Source organism: Myotis daubentonii, chromosome 14 (genome assembly GCF_963259705.1).
Source record: "Myotis daubentonii chromosome 14, mMyoDau2.1, whole genome shotgun sequence".
Lineage (NCBI taxonomy): Eukaryota > Metazoa > Chordata > Mammalia > Chiroptera > Vespertilionidae > Myotis > Myotis daubentonii.
The window spans coordinates 54,559,166-54,585,145 of NC_081853.1; the positions used below are offsets into that span (position 1 = coordinate 54,559,166).

The 25,980-nt window shown below is 52.4% G+C and overlaps 1 protein-coding gene across 2 annotated transcripts in view; it reads right to left on the reverse strand.

Annotated features, from left to right (window-relative positions):
* The window catches only part of LOC132215768 (contactin-3-like), a 117,011-nt gene that overhangs the window by 20,747 nt on the left and 70,284 nt on the right, over window positions 1-25,980 (reverse strand). For both annotated transcript variants that reach the window (XM_059664545.1, XM_059664544.1), the window contains exons 6-11: window positions 10,971-11,174; window positions 8,906-9,008; window positions 8,277-8,461; window positions 7,368-7,504; window positions 6,033-6,162; window positions 5,441-5,591 (exon numbers count right to left, since the gene is read on the reverse strand). In XM_059664545.1, the coding sequence (XP_059520528.1) occupies window positions 5,441-5,591; window positions 6,033-6,162; window positions 7,368-7,504; window positions 8,277-8,461; window positions 8,906-9,008; window positions 10,971-11,174 (910 nt within the window). The remainder of the gene's footprint in view (window positions 1-5,440; window positions 5,592-6,032; window positions 6,163-7,367; window positions 7,505-8,276; window positions 8,462-8,905; window positions 9,009-10,970; window positions 11,175-25,980) is intronic.

Consider the following 25,980-nt stretch of genomic DNA (forward strand, 5'->3'; position numbering starts at 1 on the left):
GTTTCAAGTTTGAACAAGAAACTGGTGTGAAGTAGATGCGTTAACCAGCTCTCCCAGCGGGAATCACAGCATCGGCAAAGTATTTTAAACGTGGCCTTAACGTTCATAATCCATAAGAAGTCCTATTTGAAATATGGATTTAACAACCGCATGGTGACCTGCAAAATGTAGCTGATAGGATTTTAGAAGCCACTTGAAAGCAGCAGTTTAATAATATTTGGGTGGAATTTACTTATTTAAGGTTTAAATAATGGAAAACTCAATTGATTGTTGTAAAAAAATTTAGAAAGGTCTTTTCTCATTTCTCATCTCTTTCCTTTTGAACCCAGTCTCGCTACTTACTTTTAAGTATCTGGGCAACACGGTGAGAAAGGTTAGGATTAGAAACAACCTCGGCCCTGCCGGGCCCGCGCCGGAGACCCCGCGGGAAAGCCGCCAGCGTAGGGGCCCCACATAAACCACTCCAGTTTTACCTGGGCGACTCCTGAGGTCAGGGGAGGGGCGTCCGGGCTGGGAGAGAAACGGGCAGGGACAGCGTTGGGAGCAATTTGCCCAAAGGAAACCCTGTCCTTTCCCTGCCTGTCAGGGGAGGCCAGGAGTTCAGCCAACCTCTCGCTAAGAACGTGCGCCAAGCAAATGGCACCAAGCAGAACGCCGAACCCGGCGACGCAGGGCTTTCGGGCCCGTATCACAAGCAGAGGCACCAAGACTCCGGGCTGAGCCACGTGTCCAACTAACGTCACACGTGGCTGCTCCTCTCTCCCCATGGGCTGAAGTCAAACCAAAAAGCAAATACAACTCTCCGTTACCTTCACCCGGCCCAGGGAGGAGTGGGCACAGAGAGGAGCCCGTGCACACACACGCAGGCATACAACAGAACCACACACATGCGCACGCAGACACGTCAGCCTGTGCTTGTCAGGGCGGAAGTTTAGATCCCGCTCCGAAGGGATCTCACCGGATGGAAGACGCCATGTGTCCCCAAAAGTGAAGGGGACCCGCATCTCTCGCGCTTTTAAAGGACCTGAAGCTGCTCATGAAGTTGGGATGAGGCGAGTGTAAAACTGCGTGTAAGATTTTAAGGAAATTCGGGTACCTGCATGCGGTCTTAGTGAGCCTTGTTGGTGTGCAGGTCTGAGCTTGAACAAATCCATGAGCTTGTGTAACCATGTCACAACCCAGCCTTAGAAGAATTCCCTCACCCCAACACCCCCTGGCCCGCCCCCCGTGACCCCGACAGTCACCCTCTCCACCCACGTTCAGCTCCACAAGCAGGAACTGCTGTCCTCTGTCCCCAAAGCTGTGCCTTTTCCAGGAATGTCATCAACATGGCACCCCCAGCCTATAATGCTGATGGCATTCTAACAGCCACCTGCTAACTATATGCAAAAAATACACCGAGAATGGGTTAATACGTTTTAAAAACACTGTCAACATCATGGTCACTGATATTTGAAAGAAATCGTTACCATTTCCTCCTTTTAGGAGCATTTAAATGTGTACATTAAATGCCGCATAGAACATAAAACAATTTTAATGTGTTTAATTAGAAATAATGGGCCATCCTTCGCCTCGCCTCTGAATGAAGGCTGTTGCTATAAAGCATCTACCGTGATCAGCAGCGGCATTCAGGTGAAAGCCCCATTAAAAAAAAAATAATTGGCTAATGCATTTTAAAGGCTACCCGGGGACACGGGAAGCTCAGCCGCCGTTCCAATGTGCCAACAGGAGGCTTCTTCTTGCTGACGGCGCCTGTTTGCACTGTCCGGGCCTTTTTCAAGTTTACTTTGCTTAAAGGAGAATAGTCCCCCCATCTTCATTCCGGTCTTGGAAACTCGTGGGTTTGAGGAAATGGGTCAATGCCACAGCTCAGAGACACTGACGCGTCTGAGACCTGGGACGCTGGGCGGGGAGGGGAGGGCTTGTGGGTCAGGCCTTGCTGGGCTCAGAGCAGCACTGCTTCTCGACCGACAGGGGGCGGCACACCCAGAAAATAAATGGCATGAACATCCCCAAACAAAACAAAACAACTGCGCTCCATGTCGACACCAGTGATTTCCACGTTTAGTGCACCTGTCCACCAGGTGAGTCACGCTGACCTTTGACTTGACTTAATACATGAATTACTTACTAGTATCCATGGTAACCATCAGCCCTTTAAATGGGATTGTAAAGCAGGCATCCTCCACTCAACGGTTACGTTTCCACCCACTTCCCAGGTGAGAGGCAGACCCGCCCACCTGCCGACAGGTGCTAGGTGCCCGCCAAGAGCACCTGGTCCACCGGGTGGTTCCCGCAGCCGTCCGCCTGCTCACGGCTCCCACATCCCGTCTGCGGCTCAGCCCTCTCCCGAGTCCCGGTTTGTCCAATGACTCTCCGGGTGCGCAGACACATCCAGCTGGTTCTTCCACACCCATTGCACACGCAGCCAGCCCCAGATGAACGTGCACTCCCTGCCCCTGTCGGCTCCTTCCAGAAACTTCTGTCTCCCTGACCAGGTCTTCCATGCACCGCCCTGGTGCCCACGCTGGAAACTGAGGAGTCACCTTTGATTCCTTCCTATCTTCTCGTTTCTTCAAATCATGAACCCCATCCTCTCGGAGGTCCTGCTGATCTGACCTCCCTCCCGGAACCTCCTCTCCGTTCTCACGGCCATTTCCTTAGTTTGCTGCTAACTGGGCATCTCCATCCCCATCCACGCCCCCCATGGCCACCGCACTGATGTTCTGTTGTTAATCCTCACCAGAGGATATTTTCCCATTGATTTTTATTTTTATTTTTTGTTTGTTTGATTTTCGAGTTTTCTCAATGTTGATATCCAAGCTTCCAAGAAGCAGTCATTTAATAACAATAACAATAATGACATTTCCCACTATTTTTATGCCTATGGATAAGAATTATATTTTGAAATCTCATCTGATATATTTTTTCTTCTTGATAATTTGTTTTTTAAAAAAACATATTTTATTGATTTTTTACAGAGAGGAAGGGAGAGAGATAGAGAGCTAGAAACATCGATCAGCTGCCTCCTGCACGTCCCCCACTGGGGAAGTGCCCGCAACCCAGGTACATGCCCTTGACCAGAATCGAACCTGGGACCTTTCAGTCCACAGGCCGACGCTCTATCCGCTGAGCCAAACCGGCTTTGGTGATAATTAATTTGTTTTTAATTCTGCATCTATTCCACCATTAAAACTGGATAGAGAGGATAATGTTTATTGCATAACGTAAGGGAGAACAGAGAGGACAGAATCATCTTTTGGCTTCTTAGTTCCTAAGTAGATTTCTTTCTCTTTTCTTTTTTTTTTTACTCTTTGAAACTTTTTTTTCAATTGCAGTTTACATTCAATATTAATTTTGTACTAGTTTCCAGGTTACAGCATAGTGGCTAGAAAACGATATACTTTCCTAAGTAGATGTTTGAGATAGGATTATTCCTGAAGGCCACCTTTTCAGGAACCCTGACTAGGAATCGAATCGTGACCTCTTGAGGCATAGGTCAATGCTCAACCACTGAGCCACGATGGCTGGGCAACACATATATAATGACATATTGTTTTTGTGCTTAATCACCATGCTTTAATTATGTTCAATTTGTAACCATGAAATTGGGGGTCACCACAACATGAGGAGCTGTATGAAAGGGTCACACTTCCTCCTCACTGTCTTTCTCCCTTTCACCAGGTTCATGTATTTGCTTTAAAATAACCCCTCAATTGACAAACAATTCTTTTTGAGGCCGTTTTATCTTCCCTCAAAGAGCCGTGACTGGTTTGGCGCAACAGATTGAGCGTTGGCCTGTGGACTGAAGGGTCTGAGGTTCGGTTCCAGAGAGAGAGAGAGAGAGAGAGAGAGAGAGAGAGAGAGAGAGAGAGAGAGAGAGAGAGAGAGAGAGAAAGGGGGCGAGAGGAGGAGGAGCTTTTTGGCGGGGAGGAAGAGAACCGAGCCCGGACTCCGCAATTCAGCAACCACGTCATTCTCAGTAAGAACCCTGCTCATCCCACTGCACCCCTCCTCGGGTGCTGTCCACTCGAGGGGCATGGAGCCTTCATCACGGCAAGGCAATGCCCAGGCGGCCTAGGCCTCTTTGCCCCACGTGCTGTTCCCCACGCCTGGCATGCTTCTTCAAGAACCCTTGTCGCCTCTCCGGTCTCACCGACCCAGGTCCCCCAGAAAACCTGCTCCTGCTCCCTCACATGCAGACTGGCCTTCTCGGGGAATCACAGAGCATCCTGTTCTTCCCCAAGTGGGCGCCCTGTGACCCCTGCGTCACCTTCACAGACTCCAAGAAGCTGAGAACAAGGGGAGTGATGTGTTTGATAAACACCTACCCCAGCCGGCGTGGCTCAGGGGTTGGGCATCGACCTATGAACCAGGAGGTCACGGTTTGATTCCACTCAGGGCACAAACCCGGGTTGCGGGCTTGATCCCCAATGTGGGGTGTGCAGGAGGCAGCCCATCAAGGATTCTCTCTCATCACTGATGTTTCCATCACTCTCCCCCTCTCCCTTCCTCTCTGAAATCAATAAAAACATATTTAAACAAAGACTAGATACCTAGTGACTAGCGGCTAGTCACTAGCCTGTAGCTGGTCCTCAAAATATTTCCAAATGGAAGAACAGGCACTTAATGCTGAGAGCCTGGGTCGCTCTCCGCACCATAAGCCTGTTATCTGCGCAGAGCAGCTCTTCCGAGGCCTCGGCTGGGAACTAACCCCTATTCCCTGAGCCTGAGACGCTCTCCCCACCTGAGAGCAACGCTGGCATCTTCAACACGGCTCTGCCTCTCAGAGACTCACGAGGACAGGAGGGAAAGTCCTGTCTAAGATAAAGTCCTCTCGGCAAAGAGGGAGAGCGCGCTATTTTTAGATTCCAGGGCTTGGCTACTGTCATCCGGAGGGGATTACAGAACAAAACAGGCTACCCTGGTCCTGAAATGCCTCCCGTTGTGTTGAAATGCGACTGCGTCTCACCTCCTATTGAAAACCTAGTCGGAAGGTGGAAAATGAAGGATGGAATCCTCATTGGAAATGGAGCCGGCTGGCCTGAAGGGGACGCTGTCCTGCTCTGCCACCTGGACCCCAAAAGGAGGACAGACCAGGGCAGCGGAGGAGGGAAGGGATCCTCCTGGCCAGCAGAACACCCCACCTGTCAGTCCTCACCTGCACCTCTGGCTGAGCTCCTGTGACATTAGCCCCGCCCCCAGGATGCTGTGACCACCCCAGCTCCTCCAAAGGCCTCTCCCCCTCCTCCTCCTCTAGGATCAAGTCCAGCTGCTCCTTGACCATGACCAGGGAGGGTGCACCCCAGCTCCCAGTCCCCAGGGCATCCCCCTGCTATTCCGGAGCAAACCCGTCTAGCAGGTAAAATAACTGCCTCTTCCACAGTGTCTGAGGCCCGCAGGTCTCCCCGTGGAAAGTGGGAGGAAACCAAGCCAGTACCTTCCGTCCTCCCGCAAGGTCACCTCGCCTCTTTTCCAGGAGCACACGGCCCGGGGGGCGGCGCGGGGCCGGCAGTCCAGGCCCACCACGCCGCCCACCTGCGCCCGCACCAGCTTCTTCATGGGAGTCGTGGAGAAGTCCGGAGCGGAGGCTGGAGAGGAGGGAGGAACAGGAGGGAGGACCAGGGCTCAGGTTAAAAATACAGAAGTCACTGGGGCGTAGGCCTTGTTGAGAAACCCCGACCCACTCCCCGGGAAAACCGTAGACGTTATCAGATGTGGGAATACAAAAATAAGTATTTCTGCCCGGCCGGCGTGGCTCAGTGGTTGAGCATCGACCGATGAACCAGGAGGTCACGGTTCGATTGCTGGTCAGGGCACATGCCCGGGTTGAGGGCTTGATCTCCAGTGTGGGGTGTGCAGGAGGCAGCCGATCCATGATTCTCTCTCATCATTGATGTCTTTATCTCTCCCTCTCCCTTCCCCTCTGGAATCAAGAAAAATAAAAAAAGAAAAAAGAAAAGTAAGTATTTCTGCTTCTGGCAAAACGGAGGGTTTAGGGGAAATAACAAGACAAGAGAAGGGGGCCTCACCCAGCACCCGGAGCTCGGCGCTGGAGTAGGCGAGGCCGTGCTTGTTCTCCGCCACGCACTGGAACATGCCCGCGTCCGCCACGCTCAGGTTCACGATGCTCAGGGCGCCGTTTTCCAGCTGGATCCGCTCCTGCGTGGACACCAAGACCTCCCCCAGGTCAGCGTGTCCACCCCACCATTTCAGAGCAGCGGAACTTTTTTTTTGTTAATCCTCCCCAAGGATATTTTTTCCATTGACTTTTTATTTATTTATTTTTATTGTTCCCATTGATTTTTAGAGAGAGTGGAAGGGAGGGGGAGAGACACACACACACAGAGAGAGAAATATCAACGTGAGAGAGACACATTGTCTGGTTGCCTCCCACAGGTGCCCAGACTGGGATGGGACTGAACCAGACAACCCAGGTAACGTGCCCTTGACTGAAATCGAACCAGGGACCCTGCAGTCTGCAGGCCGACGCTCCATGAACTGAGAAAACCCAGCCAAGACTTCTTCACAAGATCCTCCTTCGTTTCCTCAGATGACCAGGCAACCTGCCTTGAAATCTAAACTCTTCTTCATTTGAAAATGTGGGAATGATTAGTGTGAGAGCCATGCACTGAAATACTAACAAGCATGTCAGTCCGAAAGGATATCCGTAAGTAACAAGGGAAGGTAGAATGCTGCCACCATTTAACTCTTCCTTAAGTATATCTGCAAGTAACAAAGAAAGAGGTAAAATGCTGCCACCACTTACTCTTCCAGAATGCTTTTAAAGTACATAGATTTTTTATTGATTTCAGAAAGGAAGGGAAAGGGAGAGAGAGAGAGCGATCTTTAACATTAAAGACCCTTAAAAATGTCACAAGCTTTCCATCTCCTCAACTGCAAAGGTTTTCACCATTTTTTTTAAAAAACATCATGTTGATTAAAGACCTTATACATTCTGCGCATTAAAAAGTGTTCCGGGGCTTGGCCCATGTGGCTCAGTAGTTGAGCATCAACCTATGAACCAGGGGGTCACGGCTTGACTCCCAATGAGGGCACATGTCCGGGTTGTGGGCTTGATCCCCAGTGTGGGATGTGCAGAAGGCAGCTAATCAATGATTCTCTCTCATCACTGATGTTTCTCTCTCTCTCTCCCTTTCCCTTCCTCTCTGAAATCAATAAAAAATATATTTCTTAAAAGGTGGTGCAGCATCGCATAGACTAAAGTCACAAAAATCACTCTTTCCCCATGAAATGCAATGTAAGGTCGCTCTCCCGGCAGTGATGGGGTTTCCACCTGCACTGCTCCTCACACACGGACACAGGGACAGAGGGACAGAGGGCGGATGCCCCGGGATGGGCCTCACCTCCAGCGCCAGGGCCTCCCCGTTCCTCAGCCACCGGTAGGAGGGCTTGGGCTTCCCGCCGGCCCGGCAATCCCAGCGCAGGCTCTCCTCCACCGCGGCCTCCACGTCGCCGATGAGCTGGACCCAGTGAGGCTTTGCTGCAAGGGAAGGAATGCGTCAACCCCCAGCCGAGGAAAGGATAAATACGCTCTCCACGGACATGTCCACGGGCACAAGACAGAGCCACAGACGGACGTGAGCCCTGAGCCGGATGCTGTCTCATTCCCTCCATCCCGACCCTACGTATTCATATTGAGGGGGAGGCGGCCACGGTCACTTCTAAGCCAAGCTCTTCCCCCGCTGTCTGCTTCCAAGCTCCGTGCACTCTGGGACACTCTCCAGTGCGATCCCTGGGCATGGCCTGCGTCCTCTCGCAATCCTGGACCCCTCGGCGGATGTCGGACTGCTGGTTTCGGCCCAATCCCTGCAGGCCAGGCCGAGGGGCCCCATCGGTACACAAATTTGGTTAACCTCTTCCCGCCCTCCCCCCTGCCCCTTCCCTCTGAGATTCATCAGCCTGTTCCATGTTTCCATGCCTGTGTGTTGAGCATCTGCCCCCTGGTGATCAGTGCGCCTCATAGCTACCGGTCGAATGGTTGAATGGTCAGACGGTCGCTAAGCTTTTATATATAGAGATCATAGGAATCATTTTAAAATGCAGAGAAAAACATGGCATGCCTCCAACTGCAGACTTCTATGTCTTTTCAACCCCTTTTATGATATTCATCCGGATTTCACAAAATGGAGATCAAGTTGGACCCCGGGTTCTGCCATGACCTCCCGCCCCGCCCACTTCAGAGTTTGATCAGAGAGAAGCTCCCACTCCCACTGGCCCACGGGGACAGGGACACCGACCACGGGGTCACCTACCGTAGTAAGTGAGACGCCCCCGGGCCACGTTTCTCCCCCGGGAATTCTCAGCCAGGCACTCGTAGGAGCCCGCGTCCTCCTGCTCGAAGCTGGGGATCTCGAGCACACCTCCGAACTTCCGCAAGTTAACTTTACTGGGGAAAGGCCGCCCGTCGCTCCTCCTCCACGTGATCCGGGGCACGGGGCTGCGAGGAAACGGGGCGCGTTAGGTGCTATCGTAAACTGAAGCCTGGAACAAGTACAGCTTTGGTTTGGATCCAGAAAAAGACAACGGGTTTCTGGCCTTGTCAATTACACACACCTGGTGCCTAGTCTGTGCTGTGTTTTCCTGCGTGAACTCATGATTTGGTGTAAAAGGTCTAACCTACCCACTGCATGATCATAGGAACGAGGAAAAGAAACATAACACCAGTTCTTTACAAAGTCAGGCAGAGGCGTGTTCAGCAGACGCCTTTAGAGTTTCACAGCAAATGATACATATGCATTCACCCTGTGCTTTCTCTTTTGCTTCCAAATGAAAGAAAGAAAGAAAATAAGGCAAAGAAGAGTCTGTCATAAACCATCTCGATCCCATACGGCACCTGCCGCTCAGCACATCGGAGGGAGGGAGGGAAGGCGACGGAACTTACTTCCCGAGGGCGAAGCATTCCAGCCTCACGGTGGACCCTTTCGCGGCCGGAAGAGTTTCTGGAAACTGAACTTCTATTTTCGGTTCATATTCGCCCATCACACCTGTAAAGCCACAATGCAGATTGCACGGTTTCACCGTTTCCTTGGGAACCGGCCCCTTTCCCTCCAAGACAGCGTTCTCTTGTTGCCTTTGGGACGAGCGTCTCCCAGGGATGCCAATGACACACTTCCCGCCCGTTAGCGGGTTCGGACGCTGAGCTGACTCGGGCCGCATGGGCTACATGAGTAAGCATCCTCGGATTCCCAGGTTCCTAAGCTACCGTGTACGGAACGGTTCTGAGAAAAGCGCCATGGGTTTTCCTTGTAGAAAATGGGTGGCTTTGGTATCGTCTGCCCTATTAGGACATTCCCGGTCAAACTGAAATACACAAGGCGTTCTGACTTCTTGACATACCACGAAGAGCAAAAATTATGGGAGGAAAGTTACTTAGTGGTGCCCTGGCAGCTCAGGCAGAGTTAGTAAGTGGATCCCTGCCGACAGGAAACAGTAAGGTAAAAACTGGGGAAGGACACGAGCAATTATAACAGACCAGGAAGAGGGCTCGGGTAACTGTGGTCCTGGCAGTGGGCTGCATCAGAGATGGTTTTGTGTACTGATAAGTGGGCGGTGTCTCAGGCTTACATGTCTGCTTCCTCTGCAGCTCATGGGCTCCCTTGAAACAGCCATGAAGGAGATAATGAAACATTATTTCCCAGAGCTTTACAGAGAGGTGTGATTGACAAAGAAATACTGTTTCTATTTGGGTTGCATGGTAAATATCCGATATAATAAAAGGCTAATATGCAAATCGACCGAATGGCAGAATGACTGGTCGCTATGACCCGCACTGACCACCAGAGGGCAGACGCTCAATGCAGGAGCTGCCTCCTTGTGGTCAGTGCGCTCCCACAGGGGGAGCACCGCTCAGCCAGAAGCCCTGAGCCAGGCTTACAGCTGGCGAGCGTAGCAGAGGTGGCGGGAGCCTCTCCTGCCTCTGTGGCAGCACTAAGCATGTCCAAATGCCTGCTTGGGCCCACTGCCTGTCAGCTGGACATCCCCCAAGAGCTCCTGGACTGTGAGAGGGCATATATAGGCTGGGCTGAGGGACGCCCCCAAGTGCACGAATCTCATGCACCAGGCCTCTAGTGTTGTATATATTTAGACTTCTTTTAGTGTACAATGTGATGATTTAATATATGTACATCTTGTGAAATGATGATCTCAGTCAAGGTAGCATACAGAGCCCCTCCCATGAATACCGCTTTTAATTCATTGTTATTTTTTGCGTGTGATGAGAGCACTTAACATCTGCTCTCTAAGCTAATTCCAAGGACACAACACAGTGCTGTGAGTTATCATCGCCACGCTCCTGGTGGCAGACAAAATGACACATTATCAAAGGGTGGCTCAGTGGCTGAGCATCGACCTATGAGCCAGGAGGTCATGGCTTGATTCCTGGTCAGGGCATTGCCTGGTTGTGGGCTCGATCCCCAGTAGGGGGCGTGCAGGAGGCAGCCGACCAGTGCTTCTCTCTCATCATTGATGCTTCTATCTCTCCCTCTCTCTTCTTCTCTGAATCAATTAAAATATATATTTTTAAAAGGGTACAAACTTTCAGCTGTATGATGCCTATGTTTTGGGGATCTAATGTGCACATTTTTCTTTTTTATAGAGAACTTTTAGCTTGTAACAAAGTGCCTTAAGCTGGCGAGGGTGAGGACAGAGGACTTTGTGGGGAGCAGCACGGTCCCAGGCTCAGGGGCCCTGCGCCTGGTTTAAGGGGGTCACCATCCAGAGTTAATCACTTTGGAACACCAGTCCCCTCGTTTTCATTCTGCAAATCTGAAGCTGGCCCTGCGTGAGGACTGTGCGCAAAGGCCCGTGGTTTATGGAGTCATTGTGGTCCCTGCGCACGAAAACATTTCTTGTTCCGAAACAAATGCAAGTGTAATTCTTCGAGATACACTTTTCACTCTCCCCGTGTTTTTGCTTGGATTCACCACATTTCCACCCGAGTTTCCTACCGTCGGCGCGCAGCATCAGCGGCGTCGGGGAGCCCAGCACCCTGGCGGCGGTCACCACGCTCGTCACCACGCACGTGTAGTTCCCGACGTCGGACGGCTCCACCTTGGCTACGTAGAGGTGGCCTGTCTCCTGAGAGATGAACCTCCGGCCATCCTCCTCAACAAAGGAAGGGTATTCATTGAAGATCCACGCATAGGATAGTTCTAATAGAAGTTTTGGGGAGAAAAACATTCTATTATTAAGGAAAGTTTCCACGTTAAGAGTGTACAAGCCACCTTTTCTACACAGAGTGTTTCTGGGGCAGGTCACGAAGAGAGGCCGCTACGGGACCCCTGGGCGTCCACTCTGGGCTGAGATGGAGGACCCCACTGTTTAGCATTCTTTCCTTTATTTTATTTTTGTTGTTGTTGTTGTTAATCCTCACCTGAGGATATTTTTCCATTGATATTTAGAGAGAGTAGAAGGGAGGGAGGGGAGGCGAGGGAGGGAGAGACAGAAAAGAGAGAATCATTGATGTGAGAGAGACACATTGATTGATTATCTCCTGCACGCTCCTCTCCCAGGGCCAAGGACTGAATCACAACTCAGTGACACCTCAGCGTACCTCCTGCGCACCCCTGCCCTTGAAGGGGGATCGAGCCCAGAGCCTTTGGTGTGTGGACCGATGCTCTTAGCCCTGGGTCACACCTGCCAGGGCTGATCACATTCTTTTTTTGAATTTTTTATTGACTTCAGAGAAAGAGTAAGGGAGATGGGTAGAGAAACATCAATGAGAGAGAAACTTGGATTGGCTGCCTCCTGCACGGCCCCTACTGGGGATCGAGCCCACAGCCTAGGCATGTGCCCTGACTCAGAATGGAACCATGACCTCCCGGTGCATGAGGCGAAGCTCAATCCACTGGGCCACACGGCCGGGCCAGATCAGCCTTCCGGTGGCAGCCGGTACCAGTGTCAATGTAATTACCCTTCCAGACCCCCCGCCCCCCAAGTCTCTCTGCTTCAGTCTGGACCCTTTGTGTGTCCATGCGACCCATTCATGCTCTCTCCTTGTTACCAATCCCATCATGGCCTTTCTTGGCCTAGAACGCTCTGCCCTCTGCAGTGGCCCCAGGAGTAATGCAAAACGCTTGAGTCTGAGACCCCGACTGGTGCAGCCCCACTCGGAGCCTGGGCGTCGCAGGAGCCTGAGCTGGTGACATCCTCTCCTCGGTCTGCCCCCTGCTCCCTCCCTTTCCACACCCACCCCGTTCTGCTGTGGACACTTCCCCGTGGTTTTCAAAGCTCCGTCCCAGCGTGAGGAGTCACCTGCTCTGGTCCTACTCAGGGCGACTAGACACCTGCGTCCCCTAAAAATGGTGTCACTCGGCATGGGATCACCTATTTCCTGGTCTGTCCTCCCCCCGCCCGGTAACAAGTGATGTCAGTTCTTCTCCTGCCTGCCCCACTCCCAGCCAATCAGCACAATGAATCATCCAAACACATGTAGCAGTCCTCAATACACATGTATCAAGCTAATGAATAATACGTTTATGCTACTACCTCCCTCCTATCGTGAAATCTGAGTGTTTTCTTGAACATCAGGGGCCAAAGAAATGACTTTCTCCTGGATTATCAGATCCCTTCTTCGGTGGCTCTATTTTCTCTGAGGATTTTATTAACCTCGTTGCAGCAGTTCATTATGCTAATGCTTTTCCAAAGGAAAATATATGGCTCACTACAGACCCATATAGTTCTGACAAAATGTCTGTGACCAAGATGCATTTAATGGACAGGAAGTCCAAACATGCCCAGAGGCCTGGAGGCCCCGGGGAAGGGCCCTTCCATTCAGTGGAGGGGCCAGCAGGTCCGATCACCAGGGACAGCGGGACCGCATGGACGGGCAGGCCACAGCTGCTGCGGCTCCAGGGGCAGGAGCGGGGACAGTTTCCCGGGGGAGGAACAGGTGTTGAAGGACAGGAGGGCAGGTAAAGCCCTGCTCTGTGTTGAAACCAGCGCCTCCCCTTGGGCCTGGAGGGAACACCCTTTTCCATGACCTCCCTTCACAGAACTGTCTGTGATGCCAACTTCCACCGACGATCCCCCCACCTCCACCCAGGATCCGAGGTTCCTGGTACCTGCCCCCCCGGACACGCCCCGACAGGTGCGCATCCCGGAGTCAAACAGCGCAAGCCTATTGAGAGCCCCACATCAGAGACGGGAAAATGTCCCATTTAGGGAACCCCTTCCCGGCAGCTAATTGACGGGGCAGGAGCCCAGCACCCTCATCCATGAAACAAGGGAGAGAGGGAGATGCACTCACGCCCCGAGGCCTGCCCTGCTGCAGGGATGGCCCGCAGGATGCGTTAACACACAGCCCCTCTCCCCGACGGGAAGCATTAGAAAACCGGGTGATTTACTGCATTCTGATACAGTAACACACACCCGATGCCCATCAGACGAATAAAAACCTGCCTTAGCAGTAAACGTCGGTTGTATTCCGCCCAATAAAATATACGTGAAGTCAGCAGGAGACTTTTCCATGTAATTTCGTGTCTGATGATAAATACAATGCTACGCTAAAAACGATAATTTCATATCCTCAGACACGCTAGACTTTACAAAACCTCTTGTGTAAATCACAAACGTTATGCAAAAGCCACCTGGCCCCTGGGCTTCCTGGTAACAACGCTACATGCATCTTAGGGACATGAGACATGTTTTATTAGAGAACAAAGGGTTTTACCCTCCAAGCCATACATTTACAAAGTGAATTGCTGGATGTGGGCTTCCACAGAGCAATGCATGATGGGTGCCATCCTTCCCGCGGCCACGGTCCCCCCCCCCCCCCCCCCCCCGGTCACTTAACATGAAATCGGACCCCGGAGCGTTTACCGGGAGATCCATAGACACAAATACCACTGACACTTACCGGGGCACCTCACCTCCGTCATAAATCCCACTGCGAGGGAGATGTAACCCTTTGGGCGGGCCATTTCTAGAGGAAATTCTGTCGGCAGAAAATGGCAGTTGGGCAAAACTGTCGAGGCAACTTGGGCACTGGCTGTGGGGCCATTTGGGGGAAGGTGCGCTCCTTTGAAAGAAGGTGCGTTTAAAGGGTGCGGCGGCTCCCGGGGGGGGGGGGGGGGGGCGTTCGGGCTGCTGTCACTGGTTTACAGGATTGGGAAGAGCGCTCGTCTCCGAGGCTCACAGACGACGCCACACGGTGGAGGGTCAGGGACACAGGACATATTAAAAACCTACAACAAGGCGGCAAGCTGAAAATCATTTAAGTTTGCTTTTTTTTTTTTTTTTTAATCCTCATGCAATGAGTGAGAATATTTTTTTCCATTGATTTTTAGAGAGAGTGGAAAGGTTGGGGGCGGGGGAGAGAGAGAGAAACATTGATGTGTTGGAGACACATTTATTGGTTGCCTCCTACTTGCGCTCCAAAGAGGAAAATGAAAATGTTTTAAATAAGAAAAAGGAAGAGTGCCCTTGACTAGGAATCGAACCTGAGACCCTTTGGCCGATGCTCTAACCACTGAAACAAACTGGCCAGGGCCAAATCATTTACGTTTGAAGAGTAAATGATCAACGGTTAGGACTTCGAGGTCCGTACCTCACAGCAGAGGCACCTGTGTACACGTCTAACGCATGCCTGTGTGGTCTTACAGGAGCTGCGTGCTAGGTGTTATTTGGGCACACAGTAGGTTTCCTGGTTGAGCCTCAAGGAAACCTACTATGAGTCCATATTCACGGGTCCGACCACCGAGGGTTCCAAGAGCAGAATCAGGAAAGTGACGTTTTCTCCCTCCTTTCACACTCGAGGCCGATTCTAACTCCGCTGCCTGGGCCCTAAACTGAATGTGGTGAACACACACCCGCTCGCCTGTGGCTGGAGCGCTGCCGAGAGGTGGTGACACCCACTACAGGCCCACGAAGCCTGAAGGACATCCCTGACCTTGTCAGAAAGCCCGTGGGAAGGTCACTGTCCCACGGACCAGCCACAGGAGTGACATCCTATCTCACCTCCACACCCTCTTGTTTGTGGGGCTCCCTGTTGTCCCAGCCCCACCGGGCTTCCCAGGCTCAGGCTGCGTGTCTCCTCGGCCTCCCGGCTCTATACCCGTGTGGAGCTGCCGCCTTTGGGAGCAGCTCTGAACTATGTCCATGTCCACGGCCACGGCCACGGCCACGGCTGAGAGAAAAGGCAGTGTCCTCGCTCTGTGCCCCGTCTTCTTTCCGTAGCCGGAGTCTCTTCAGTGGGTGCCCACGTCCCCGTCACACTCGGACCCCGAAGCGCTGCTGTTCTCGGTCGTCACTGCCAAGTGTGTGCGGGGAAGCGCCTCTCCTCGGTGGTGCCTGCCCCCCGCCCCCGGCACTGCACCCCCGGTGCCCAGGGCAGCCGTCCTTCCACGCCTGCCATGTGGAACCCAGGAACCCCCCTCAGGGCTTCCTGTGGCATCTCTGCTTGGCCGCACGCTCCTACTTTTTATTTCCAACTTTTCCTTTATTCTCTTTTTAAATGTAACATTTTTAAATTTTCTATTGTTGATTGTTACAGATATCTCCCATTTTTCCTCCCTTTATGCAGCCCCCCCTCCCCGCTGCAGGTCTTCACTACCCCGTTGCCCGTGTCCATGGGCCCTGCCTATAAGTCTGTACGTTCTGTGGTTTCTCTCTTCTCGTCCCCCGATCCCCACTTCCAGGCATGTCCATCTGTTCCACGCCTCGCCTCCCTGCTTCGGGTCTTATTTTGTTGGTCAGTTCCTTTTGTGCAGTAGGTGCCCCCCGTAAGTGAGATCATGTCACATCCGGCTTCCTCTGATTGGCTTCTCTCACTGAGCATCACTTTTCCTCTTTGTGAGGATCCTCCCGCAGACACAGGTGGGGGGTGGCCCTGCAGTCCGGCCATGCCCTCTGCCAGGGGCACCTTCCTCAGCTGAGACGGAACAATGCAACGCTCACGCCTTCGGTGCCAGTAACTGACGTTTCCTTTCCACAGGCGGCCCAGGAGGAGATAAAGAACCCTGCAGCCTCTGGAGCGCTAATTGCAGCCGATGATCATTTGACGGACCCGCCCTGCTATTACGATGATGTGCAGAACTTACCTGCTTGCAAAATGGAAATTTCCTTCAGCACCGGCTCCACGGGGAAGCCCACTCCTAATGGGCCCAGAGGGGGAGCTTTCGGGTTATAATTCCCACATCATCACTCAGTGAATTACCCGCGGCTTCCTGGGGCCGCAAAGGCCACAAATAACTCACAGGTGGGACCGTGGGCCCTGACCTACCCGGGATAATGAAGGGCTGGCGGACACGGCACCCCGGCCTGTCCCTTCCTCACTGGGTCTCACTTCTTTTATGAAAATTAAACCTTGTTCTTGAAGGAATGTCCTGGGGGCTGGATGTGTCTCTCTTTGCCATGTGGACGATTTTTTTTTTTTTAAAGGAGAATAAAATGTCCATTTTTACTGGTAAATAGAAATGAGGTTTTCAGGAGAAGATGAAGTCACCTGACAAATCAGAAGTGTGTTCTTACTGGGGACAGTAAATGAGCCCCAGAAAGCCATGGAAATTAAAGTTCTTCTCTCTCTCTCTCTCTCTCTCTCTCTCTCTCTCTCTCTCACACACACACACACACACACACACACACACACACACAGGACAAGCACCCCTGGTCACCATTAGCTTATCAAACTGTTCATCAAAACAGTTAGACAGCCTGGCCGGTGTGGCTCAGTGGTTGAGCGTTGACCTGTGAACCAGGAGGTCATGGTTCGATTCCCGGTCAGGGCACAGGCCCAGTTTTCGGGCTCCATCCCAGTGTGGGGTGTGCAGGAGGCAGCGGATCAACGATTCTCTCTCATCGTGGATGTTTCTCTCTCTCTCCCTCTCCCTTCCTCTCTCTGAAATCAGTAAAAATATGTTTGTTTGTTTTTTTTAAATTTTTTTAAATATATTTTATTGATTTTCTACAGAGAGGAAGGGAGAGAGATAGAGAGTCAGAAACATCGATGAGAGAGAAACATCGATCAGCTGCCTCCTGCACATCTCCCACTGGGGATGTGCCAGCAACCCAGGTACATGCCCTTGACCAGAATCGAACCCAGGACCCCTCAGTCCGCAGGCCGACGCTCAATCCACTGAGCCAAACCGGTTACGGCAGTAAAAATATATTTAAAATAAAGTTGTAAGAGCACCGGCTCCTTTCATTTGTATTTTTGGCTCCGAATGTCTTTACCTGATTCGACACAAAGCGGCACGAAGCGCCAGCTGCTCCCTGCTCGGACGGTTCCAGCGGAGCAGCTCTGAGGAGGGACAGGGCCCGGACGGCAGGCACAGCATGGGCACCGGGCCTCTTCCGCAGGCGGCGGGACGGCAGCGCTCCTTCCAGGGGGCGGGCAGGTGACGGGAGTGAGAGGCGCATCCGGGTCACCAGATCGCAGTCAAGGCAGCATTTACCCAAATCTAATTGGTCCCCGTGATGCCACCGACCCCCCTCCAGCTGCGGGGAGGGGACGGCACCTCTTCAACGCCTTCCGTTTATCCTCCCCAACAGCCTGCCTTTCCGTTTTCCAGATAAATTCCCGTTCAACCAGCTGTCCGCTGGTCGCTCTGCTCACGGCAACTTGTCCCTGAACATTACCCGGGTGACAGAAAGACCTCCTCTTCCCTGTCCTTCCACCCTCCGTTTCAGCTGAAGTCCGACTCTCTCTCCTCCCCCCACCCCGCCCCCTGCCCCCCCACTCCCCACCCCTCCAGCCTCTGTGCCAATAGGACAGGCCATTTCTGAGACCATATGTTGTCCGAGGCCCTGGGAGCTACGGAAACCGCTCGTATCTGTTTTATGCCCCATTTTCTCTCCACAGCACGCCATCGGGGGACGCGTGAGCGCGCTTCTCTTTCCCCCTTGTCGCTGATTAACTCCATCCCTGACCTGCGGCTGCTGTTCCCGCTCCTGTGGGGGTGCCTGTGGGGGATGCATCCCTCGGAGCCCTTGGCCAGCGCGCTCCCTGCGGCTCGGACGCCCCCACCCCTGCTCTGGTAGGAATAACACGTCTCGTCACCCCTCGCAGGGAAAGAGGTCAAGATCCAGTCGGAGCTTTTGTTTCGGCACCAATACCTCACGGGAAGCAACAGGAGGTCAGGAGCTCGGTCTTCGCAGTAAGGACTCGGTCACCAACCCCTCCCGTGGTGCCTGCAGCGGAACCTGCTGGCTCCACATTTCCGTTCTGCCCCTGGGTATGAAATACGGAGGGAAGCTTCTCTCCTGCTTCACACGGAGAAACAGCAGAGATCGTGTGTAACGGAGACTCAGGGCGTGGAGAACACCGTTCAAGGACACGTGGCGCTGGACCAGCTCTCGCGCTGAGGGAAGCCAGCGGGAGTGAGCCTGGGGTCCCCCCAGCATGGAGAGGAGTCTGCGTTTCAGTCACGGGACCTTAGGTGGGGACCTGACCTGGGTCCTAGTCTCGGTTCCTGCCTTTTGTAGCCACTGAAAAATCTCTGCTCTCAGAGGAGTGTGAACAAAGCTGTGGCACAGCTACACCAGGGACTACCACGCAGCTGCAGAAAAGACAGGACTCTTACCATTTGCAACAGCCTGGAGGGACCTGGAGAACATCATGCTCAGTGAAACGAGCCAGTCAGAGAAAGACAAGTATCACACGATCTCACTCATGTGTGGGATCCAACGAACAAAATAAACTGACAAACAAAACAGATCCAGAGACACAGAAGCATCGAACAGACTGATGACTCTCAGAGGGAAGGTGGGAGTGAGTGGGTTGGTGGGAAGAGATCAAACAAAGAACATGTGTGCACGGATGCATCAGCCATGGACACAGACAATGGGGTGGTGAAGGCCTGGGGTGGGGGCGGGGGCGGGCTAGAAGGAGTCTATGGGGGAAGACGGGGACATCTGTAAGACTTTCAAAAACAAAGATTTAACAAATAAATAAATACATCTCTGCTCTCAACTTCTGTGAAAACTGAGGCCGTCCCATAGGATGTCCCTGGTTGCTCATTGGTAGTTGCAAAATAGCCACCGGATGTAAAACACAGCACAGAGAACGTAGCCAATAATGCTGCCATCACCACGGATGGGGTGGGGGTATGGCTGTCAGCCAGTATGCTGTACGCCTGACACTAACACAAAACAATACTGAATGTCAACGCTAACTGACAAAAACAAAAAAACCACGCAATACAAACTATAGCACTTGAATAATTTGAGATTTTCCTGTGTTATTTTAAAACAAAGGTTCATGGAAAATAGCCTCACAATCCAGTAACATATTCAATTTCATGGAAAACTTTCCTTAAAAAAGATATAAAGTTCACCTAAATAATTATATTTAACAAGCATGTCCTGATAAGTTATATTCTAAGGGCAGCTAAAGTAGTCTTTGAATACACAACGGATTCTCCCCATTTTTCTTTTCTTTTTAAAAAAAAATATATTTTATTGACTTTTTTACAGAGAGGACGGGAAAGGAATAGAGAGCCAGAAACATCGATGAGAGAGAAACATCGATCAGCTGCCTCTTGCACACTCCCTACTGGGGATGTGCCCGCAACCAAGGTACATGCCCCTTGGCCGGAATTGAACCTGGGACCTTTCAGTCCGCAGGATGATGCTCTATCCACTGAGCCAAACTGGTTAGGACCCCATTTTTCTTCACAGGGACCCTCACACAGCTGCCCACAGGTGCCCACAGGACGGAAAAGGACTGGTGTCGCAGCCTCCCCAGGAAGGAAGCCCCGGGGGGTGGGTGTCCCCGTGGGAGGACGTCTGATGGAATCAGAGGGCTCAGATTTAACAATCATTTTAGTCTCTTAAGTTTTTTCAAAGTTTTGGTTTGATTGCTGAAGCTAATTCGAGCTGGTTTCCACACTGGAGACCAACACGTGAACTCTTGGCAACTATCCCGCACAATTGATTAATTTTTCAGCTCAGACTCGCAATGTCAACACCCAGCTTCAGCCGACTCCACGTACAAGTTACTGGCAGCAGCAATTAAGGTGTTTATCACGGGACTTTAATTATTAAAATTATTGACCCCTACCTCTCAATCGTGTGTATCGCAGGAGATTTTTATGGACATGCTTTATGGGATTCCACTGACTTTGATATTTGTGAAGAGACTAAATTAAATTAAATCACCCTGATATTGACACTGGATGAAAAGGGTAGATTAATTTGGGAATTACGTTAGCACACTGCTCAATACAATAAGCTTTCTAGTCACAAGAGAGAAAACAGGTCTCCCCCCTTTTCAGGGGAAGCCTTCTATCTGGCTTCTACACAATCTATACGGTGTCGCCCCAGTATGTGTACACACTCCAACAGTTGACAACTCACTTCATTTTCACTCCTTTTCAGGTTTAACTGACGTGGCATAATGGGTGAAGCCAGACCAAGCTCTGAACAAAGAACATGCACCCTGAAGTGCCATGGCACTTGTTTATGGGAAAGTCATACAAGATAGAGTTTACGGTACAAAGCCAGCAACAGCAACAGTGGACGAACGGAAGGTGCACAGATACCGCACGAAGTGCAATCCATTGCTTCCCGTGACCAGCTGGGCCTGGGCCCGAACGGGCATCCGTGTGAAAACAGGCGGTGACATAAAACATGTTTCTGTAGATTCTTTTACAGTTTGAAAATGAGCTGCATGTTCGTAAACACTGACTTTATAACCATGCAGAGTGGGCACACATTTGGGGGGACACCCTGCATGGAAACCCACTTTATAAAACATGACCCACAGAAACGCTCGCACAAGGGCGGGACGGGACGTAGGCCTGTGCTCTCTGCTGGGCTCCGCGGAGCAGCACGGTCATGAGAAGAGCATCTGGTAACAGTAACCACAGCCCCCGCGACAGGGGCAGGAAAGGCTGTTACTGAAGGAGAACCCGCTCTGTGCAGGCCTGTCTGTCCCTGCACACGGATGTCCCCTCCAGTCCTCACACCATCCTGAGCTCAGAGGAGTCACCCTGTTTTACTGGTAGGATTCCCGAGGCCACAGGCTGCCTGGGAGCTCACACCTGCACACCTGCATCCTCCTCACTCACTCGGCGCCCCTGTGCCGCCCTCCCCTACCCCTCATTCCCAGCTCTGCCCCAAGTCCCGGGACGACAGAGAATCCGAAGGCCTCGTCTAGATCCGCAGCCTGGACCAGGGAGGAAGCCCAACGCTTCCCGACATCAACAAGGGGCTCCTGCAAGAGGCGGTGAAGGTTCTGGAACAGCAGGGGGCAGCTGGGAGGGGCCCCCCTTTGTTCAGAGCTGGGCCTCAGTGTGAATGGCACAGGGCGCTCCAGGCCACCACCTTCCCAAGGGACCGAGCTGTTCGGAACAAACCGGCGTCCCTGAGCCCAGCACCCACTCTGGGCTCTCCCAGCGGCTCAGGAACCCGCCGCCCGACCTGGGTGGGAGCGAGGCCCCGGTGCCAGCTTCTGTTCCCGGATTTGACTGAAACAGAAGAAAAATGTTAAACCGCCCCAACAGCCGGCATTTCCTGAAGCAGACTCAGGCCCTTGGGAAGCGTCAGCCAGCAAAGCCCAGGCCTCAGCTAGGTCCCTCCTGGGGGCAGGACCCCCCCCCCCCCCCCCCCCGCTCTGCAAGGGTCCCCCCCAGGGAGCAGACACTCCCACTGCGAATGCCACCAGGTGGAGGCTGACAGTGAGGCCGCAGCCAAGTGAGATCTCAGTGCTCAGACACCAGAGAGGGCTGGGGCGCCGGTTCCCACATAGGCCGGTGAGGCGGCGGGGATCACAAAGGCGGCTCTGAACGTGTTTCCTCCTCCAGGCCTCAGTCTCTCCACCACCACCCACTTGCCAAGCCCCAGCCGTGACTTACTGGCGTCCTGTCTCAGCAGAGGAATTGGGCACAAACGGCCTGGAATAGGACTGAGGGGGTTAATAACTTGGGTGGGCAGCCCCATAAAACAGGACCCTTGGGATTCGCTCTGACTTCGGCCGCCCATGCCCACAGGGTCTCCGCTTTGTCTGCTGAGAGCTTCCTGGGGGTGGGGGGCGATGCCGTCTCAGGTTACAGAAGACAGGAAGCCCCATGCCATCAGAAGGAAGGAGGGATGGGTGCTCGGAGTGTGGGCCTCCCGTGGGCAGCAAGTGTCCCCTGTGGGCTGTGGGCTGGGCAGCAGAGAGTCCCGCTCAGCACCGGGACCGAGCGGCCTCCCTGAGCCAGGCACTCACTCTGAGCTCCGGTGTTCCCATCTGTGAAATGGGAAGATAATGCTTCCCAGGGCTGCAGCAAGGATGAAAGAAGCGGGACATCTCCGTGGCACACAGTAAGTGCTCAGTGAACGTCCGCGGTTATTATAGTTTACGGCATTCTGCACTCTCCTACTTAGGTTCTTAAGTAAGATGCGGTCCCTAAACCGTCAGAACATCATGAAAGTACAACCTGTAAAAACTCCAGGAACAAAATGTGAAAGGTCGCTATGAGGGGGGGAGGGGTGCGTGGGGGGGGGGGGATACCCAGGGAGAAGACAGCACCCGCTGCCGGTACCCGGTGAGTCATAGTAAGAGGCACGTCCGCTTACCCCCGGCTCCTAAGAGTCTCTATTATGTACCCCCCCCCCCCAACCCCCAGACTCTGAGCAGCAGGAAGGCGACCATGGTGTCCCGTTATTTCTCTACCCTCGGAGCCCAGCTCAGCCTGGGGAGGAAACAGAAGCCTGGTGAGTTCCATGGTCCAGAGACACTGGGGGAGTCTCAGAAAGTCACACTGCCCGGCCGCATCACGGGAACAGAAAGGTGCCCGTTTTAGAGGCTGCACCTGGGCCTTCACATGGTTAAAAGACTTCTGAATGGAGTGTCTAATTAAAAGGTGCCAGGAGATTTTATACCAAGAAAAGATTCTCCGAATTAACATCAGGCTCACCTCCCCTTCTTCAAAGACCCCATTACTCCTCCTTTTAACTTCCAGCTTGTTAGTCTTCAAACAGGAGGTGTTCCATTGAGCAGATGGGACCCTGGCGTTCAGAGCCGCGGGGGCCCGTCCCGCTGGGGTGGCGCGGGAGCCGGCTGTCTCTGCTGCTCTTTCAATTAGAATCCACGGCCTCGTAATTAACACATTTCCCTCGCCTGCGAAATCTCCTCTTTGTGGAGCTCCAGGGTGGAAACTTCTATCTGAGAGAGTCTTATTTTGGGAAGTTTTATAAGAAACTGTGATCGCAGGCCACTGTGACAATCGTTGCACCAGTGTGGGCTTGAAAGTGTAATTGTGAGCAGTGATTCCTGTGCCCTGGCCGGTGTGGCTCAGTGGGTTGATGTGTCGTCCCAGGAACCAAAAGCTGGCGGGTTCAATGCCTGGTCAGGACACACGCCCAGGTTGCAGGTTAGATCCCCGGTTGGGGTGTGTGTAGGAGGCAACAAATCAATGTTTCTCTTTCTCCTCCCTCTCCCTCAATTCAAGAAAAATTCCCTGTAGCCATGGCAACACAACACGCTCCTCCCAGATGTCTACTCTCAAGGAATTAGAGACTATGTGGAAGTCCCGATGCCCACACACACCCTCCCAGGGGCCTCCCGGAAGGATAAAGTAGCGATGCTGTGTCCCCAGCATCACAAGCTCCTGGCAACCTTTCCTAAGACGCCAGCAATAACAATAACGGTGGCGTTTGCAGGGTTGACTTGCACTCCCAGGGAAACTGCAACCCAGCATTAATAATCGTGTAAGTTTGGGGACCCGTGTTTAATTTCAGCTACAAGGTCAAAGCAAAGAAGGGTTCTCTGTCCCTTAGATTTCCAAATAAGAACATACCCATGCTGGATGTGTGCAGCCACTCATGCAGAAAAGGGTGTGTGCAGTTTAGGTAGCAAGAGCAATTTTTGTTTTGTTTTGAATTGATTTTCAGAGTGGAAAGGAGGGGGATTGGGGAGGGGGGGGAGGGAGAGAGAGAGAGAGAGAGACCCATGGACTGGTTTCCTCCCGTACGTGCCCCAACAGGGGACCAGAGATGGAACCTGCAACCCAGGTATGTGCCCTTGACCACTTGACCAGGAATCGAACCCCAAACCCTTCAGTGCACAGGCCGACACTCTAACCACTGAGCCACGACGGGCAGGGCTAGAAAGAGCAATTTGCTGCAGGATACTCTGATTTGAATGCTGAAGATATAGGTCATATTTCCAAGTGTGAAGTCCCAATATCTCAGTTATTAATTTTCCCCAAATAATATGCAAATATCTGATAATTCCCATCTAGATTTCAAATTTTTTTTTTGAGTGTGATGGTGCTGATGTGCTTTTAGAAGAATGAAGTAATTGTTTTTTCTTTTAGGGCAAAATAAGTTGTATGAATGGGAAACTTGCCCTACACATTATTAAAGTATTTATGGAATTAAAATAGGTATAGCATTTAAATGATAATGAGCTTTAGAAACAAACACCTTCTTTTTCTGTGCGCAATTTTCTTCACGGAGGCTGTTTTCTCCCTTAGCAAGTCTATAATTTTGCCAAAAGGAAAAGAAACTCCGCGGACTCAAGTGCAGGCGCAAGGAGAATAAATAGCTAAAATGTACCAGCTCCAGGATTGCACGTTGCTGGTAATTATTCTGCTGCTGCCGGAGGAAGAAAGCAATAAAGGAAAGATACAGAGGAGAGTTTCAGGGCGAGCTTGTACTTATTAATTCTTTTCGGGCCTAAAATGACAACCCCACTCTGTTTGCAGAACCGGATCTTGTAGAGAAGGAAGCAAAAGACAAACGGAGTCCCGTTCTAAGGGGTAGTTCTCCGGCCGGTGGCCACCGCTTGGTGGGGTCAAACCACAGCTGACAGTGGATTCGACTTCACGCTTCGGTATGAAGCTGGAACTTGTGCTGTGTTTCCAGGTAACGCACAGGCTAACGCGAAGAGGAGCTTGAGAGAAGCGAAGATCCAGGGGACACGTGGGCGGGCTCAGCTCGTTTCATCTGGCTTCACGGACACCGAGTCTTTTACAAACTGAAGGTTAGGGGTGACCCCGCGTCAGCTCGCCCATCGGCACTGTTTTCCTGACAGCGTTTGCTCGCTGCGTGTCCATCACACTGTGGCAACTCTTGCAACGTTGCAGACACTTTCACGATTCTCCCATGTGTTACGGTGATCTGTGGTCCTTGACGTTACTATTGTAGTTATTTTGGGGTGCCACATGTGCCCCTATAACCTGACAAACGTATTGTGTTGCATCCCCCCAGAACCTTCTTAAAAAGCAAGTTTGGAATATCCTGGGAAATAAATATGGCAGAACATCACACAACTTTGCATCCATTCAAAGGTCACCCAGGTTATGCAGGTGTAACACCTGTTGGCATTTAAAGGGACCACGTTCCCCTCCGGCTTGCGTAGGGAAGTGTCTCAGAGGCGATGTGCGCATAGTAGGTCCCCCACAGCGCCTGGTGGTTGTGAGCAACAAGCACATCTCCGGTGAAACTTCCGGTGACCGTATGTCCCACTGAGCCAGAATGGGCCCCCAAATCATCGGCTTCCTGCTGCCGGCTTACCCCCCGGGGAGGAGGCCGAAGGTCGCCCACGAGCAGAACAGACCTGCTCGGCCGGGGAGGCAGCAACCGAGAGCCACAGCGCTCTTCGGAGGAAACAGCTCCCCCCTGGCCTCTCGACTCGTGTTCTATAAATCCCTGGGTTTAACACCGGAATATTCCGGGCGCACTTTTGGAAACCTGATCTGAGGAGAGCTTAAGGAAAGGAAAGCGAAACTCCACAGAATGCGGGCCGTCAGCCTTTCATGAAAGGTTTGCGCGGCGTAGGTCTCACCCGGGATTACCTCCCCGCCAGGTAACAGTGTTGGTTTGGAAAAGCATCACCGGAACTCAAAGGCAGGACCAGGGCGCCTGCAGGGGGAGGTGTGTTGGGAAGAGGGCTGCGTCCTCGGAGGGGCCGGGAATGAGGCCTGCCGCTGGCGTGCAGTATGAACCTCTCTCGACGCCTCTCCGTCCTGCAGATGCTGGGGTAGGTCTCACACATGCTCCCCATGGCCAGCTCTGGGCAGAGGTCACGGC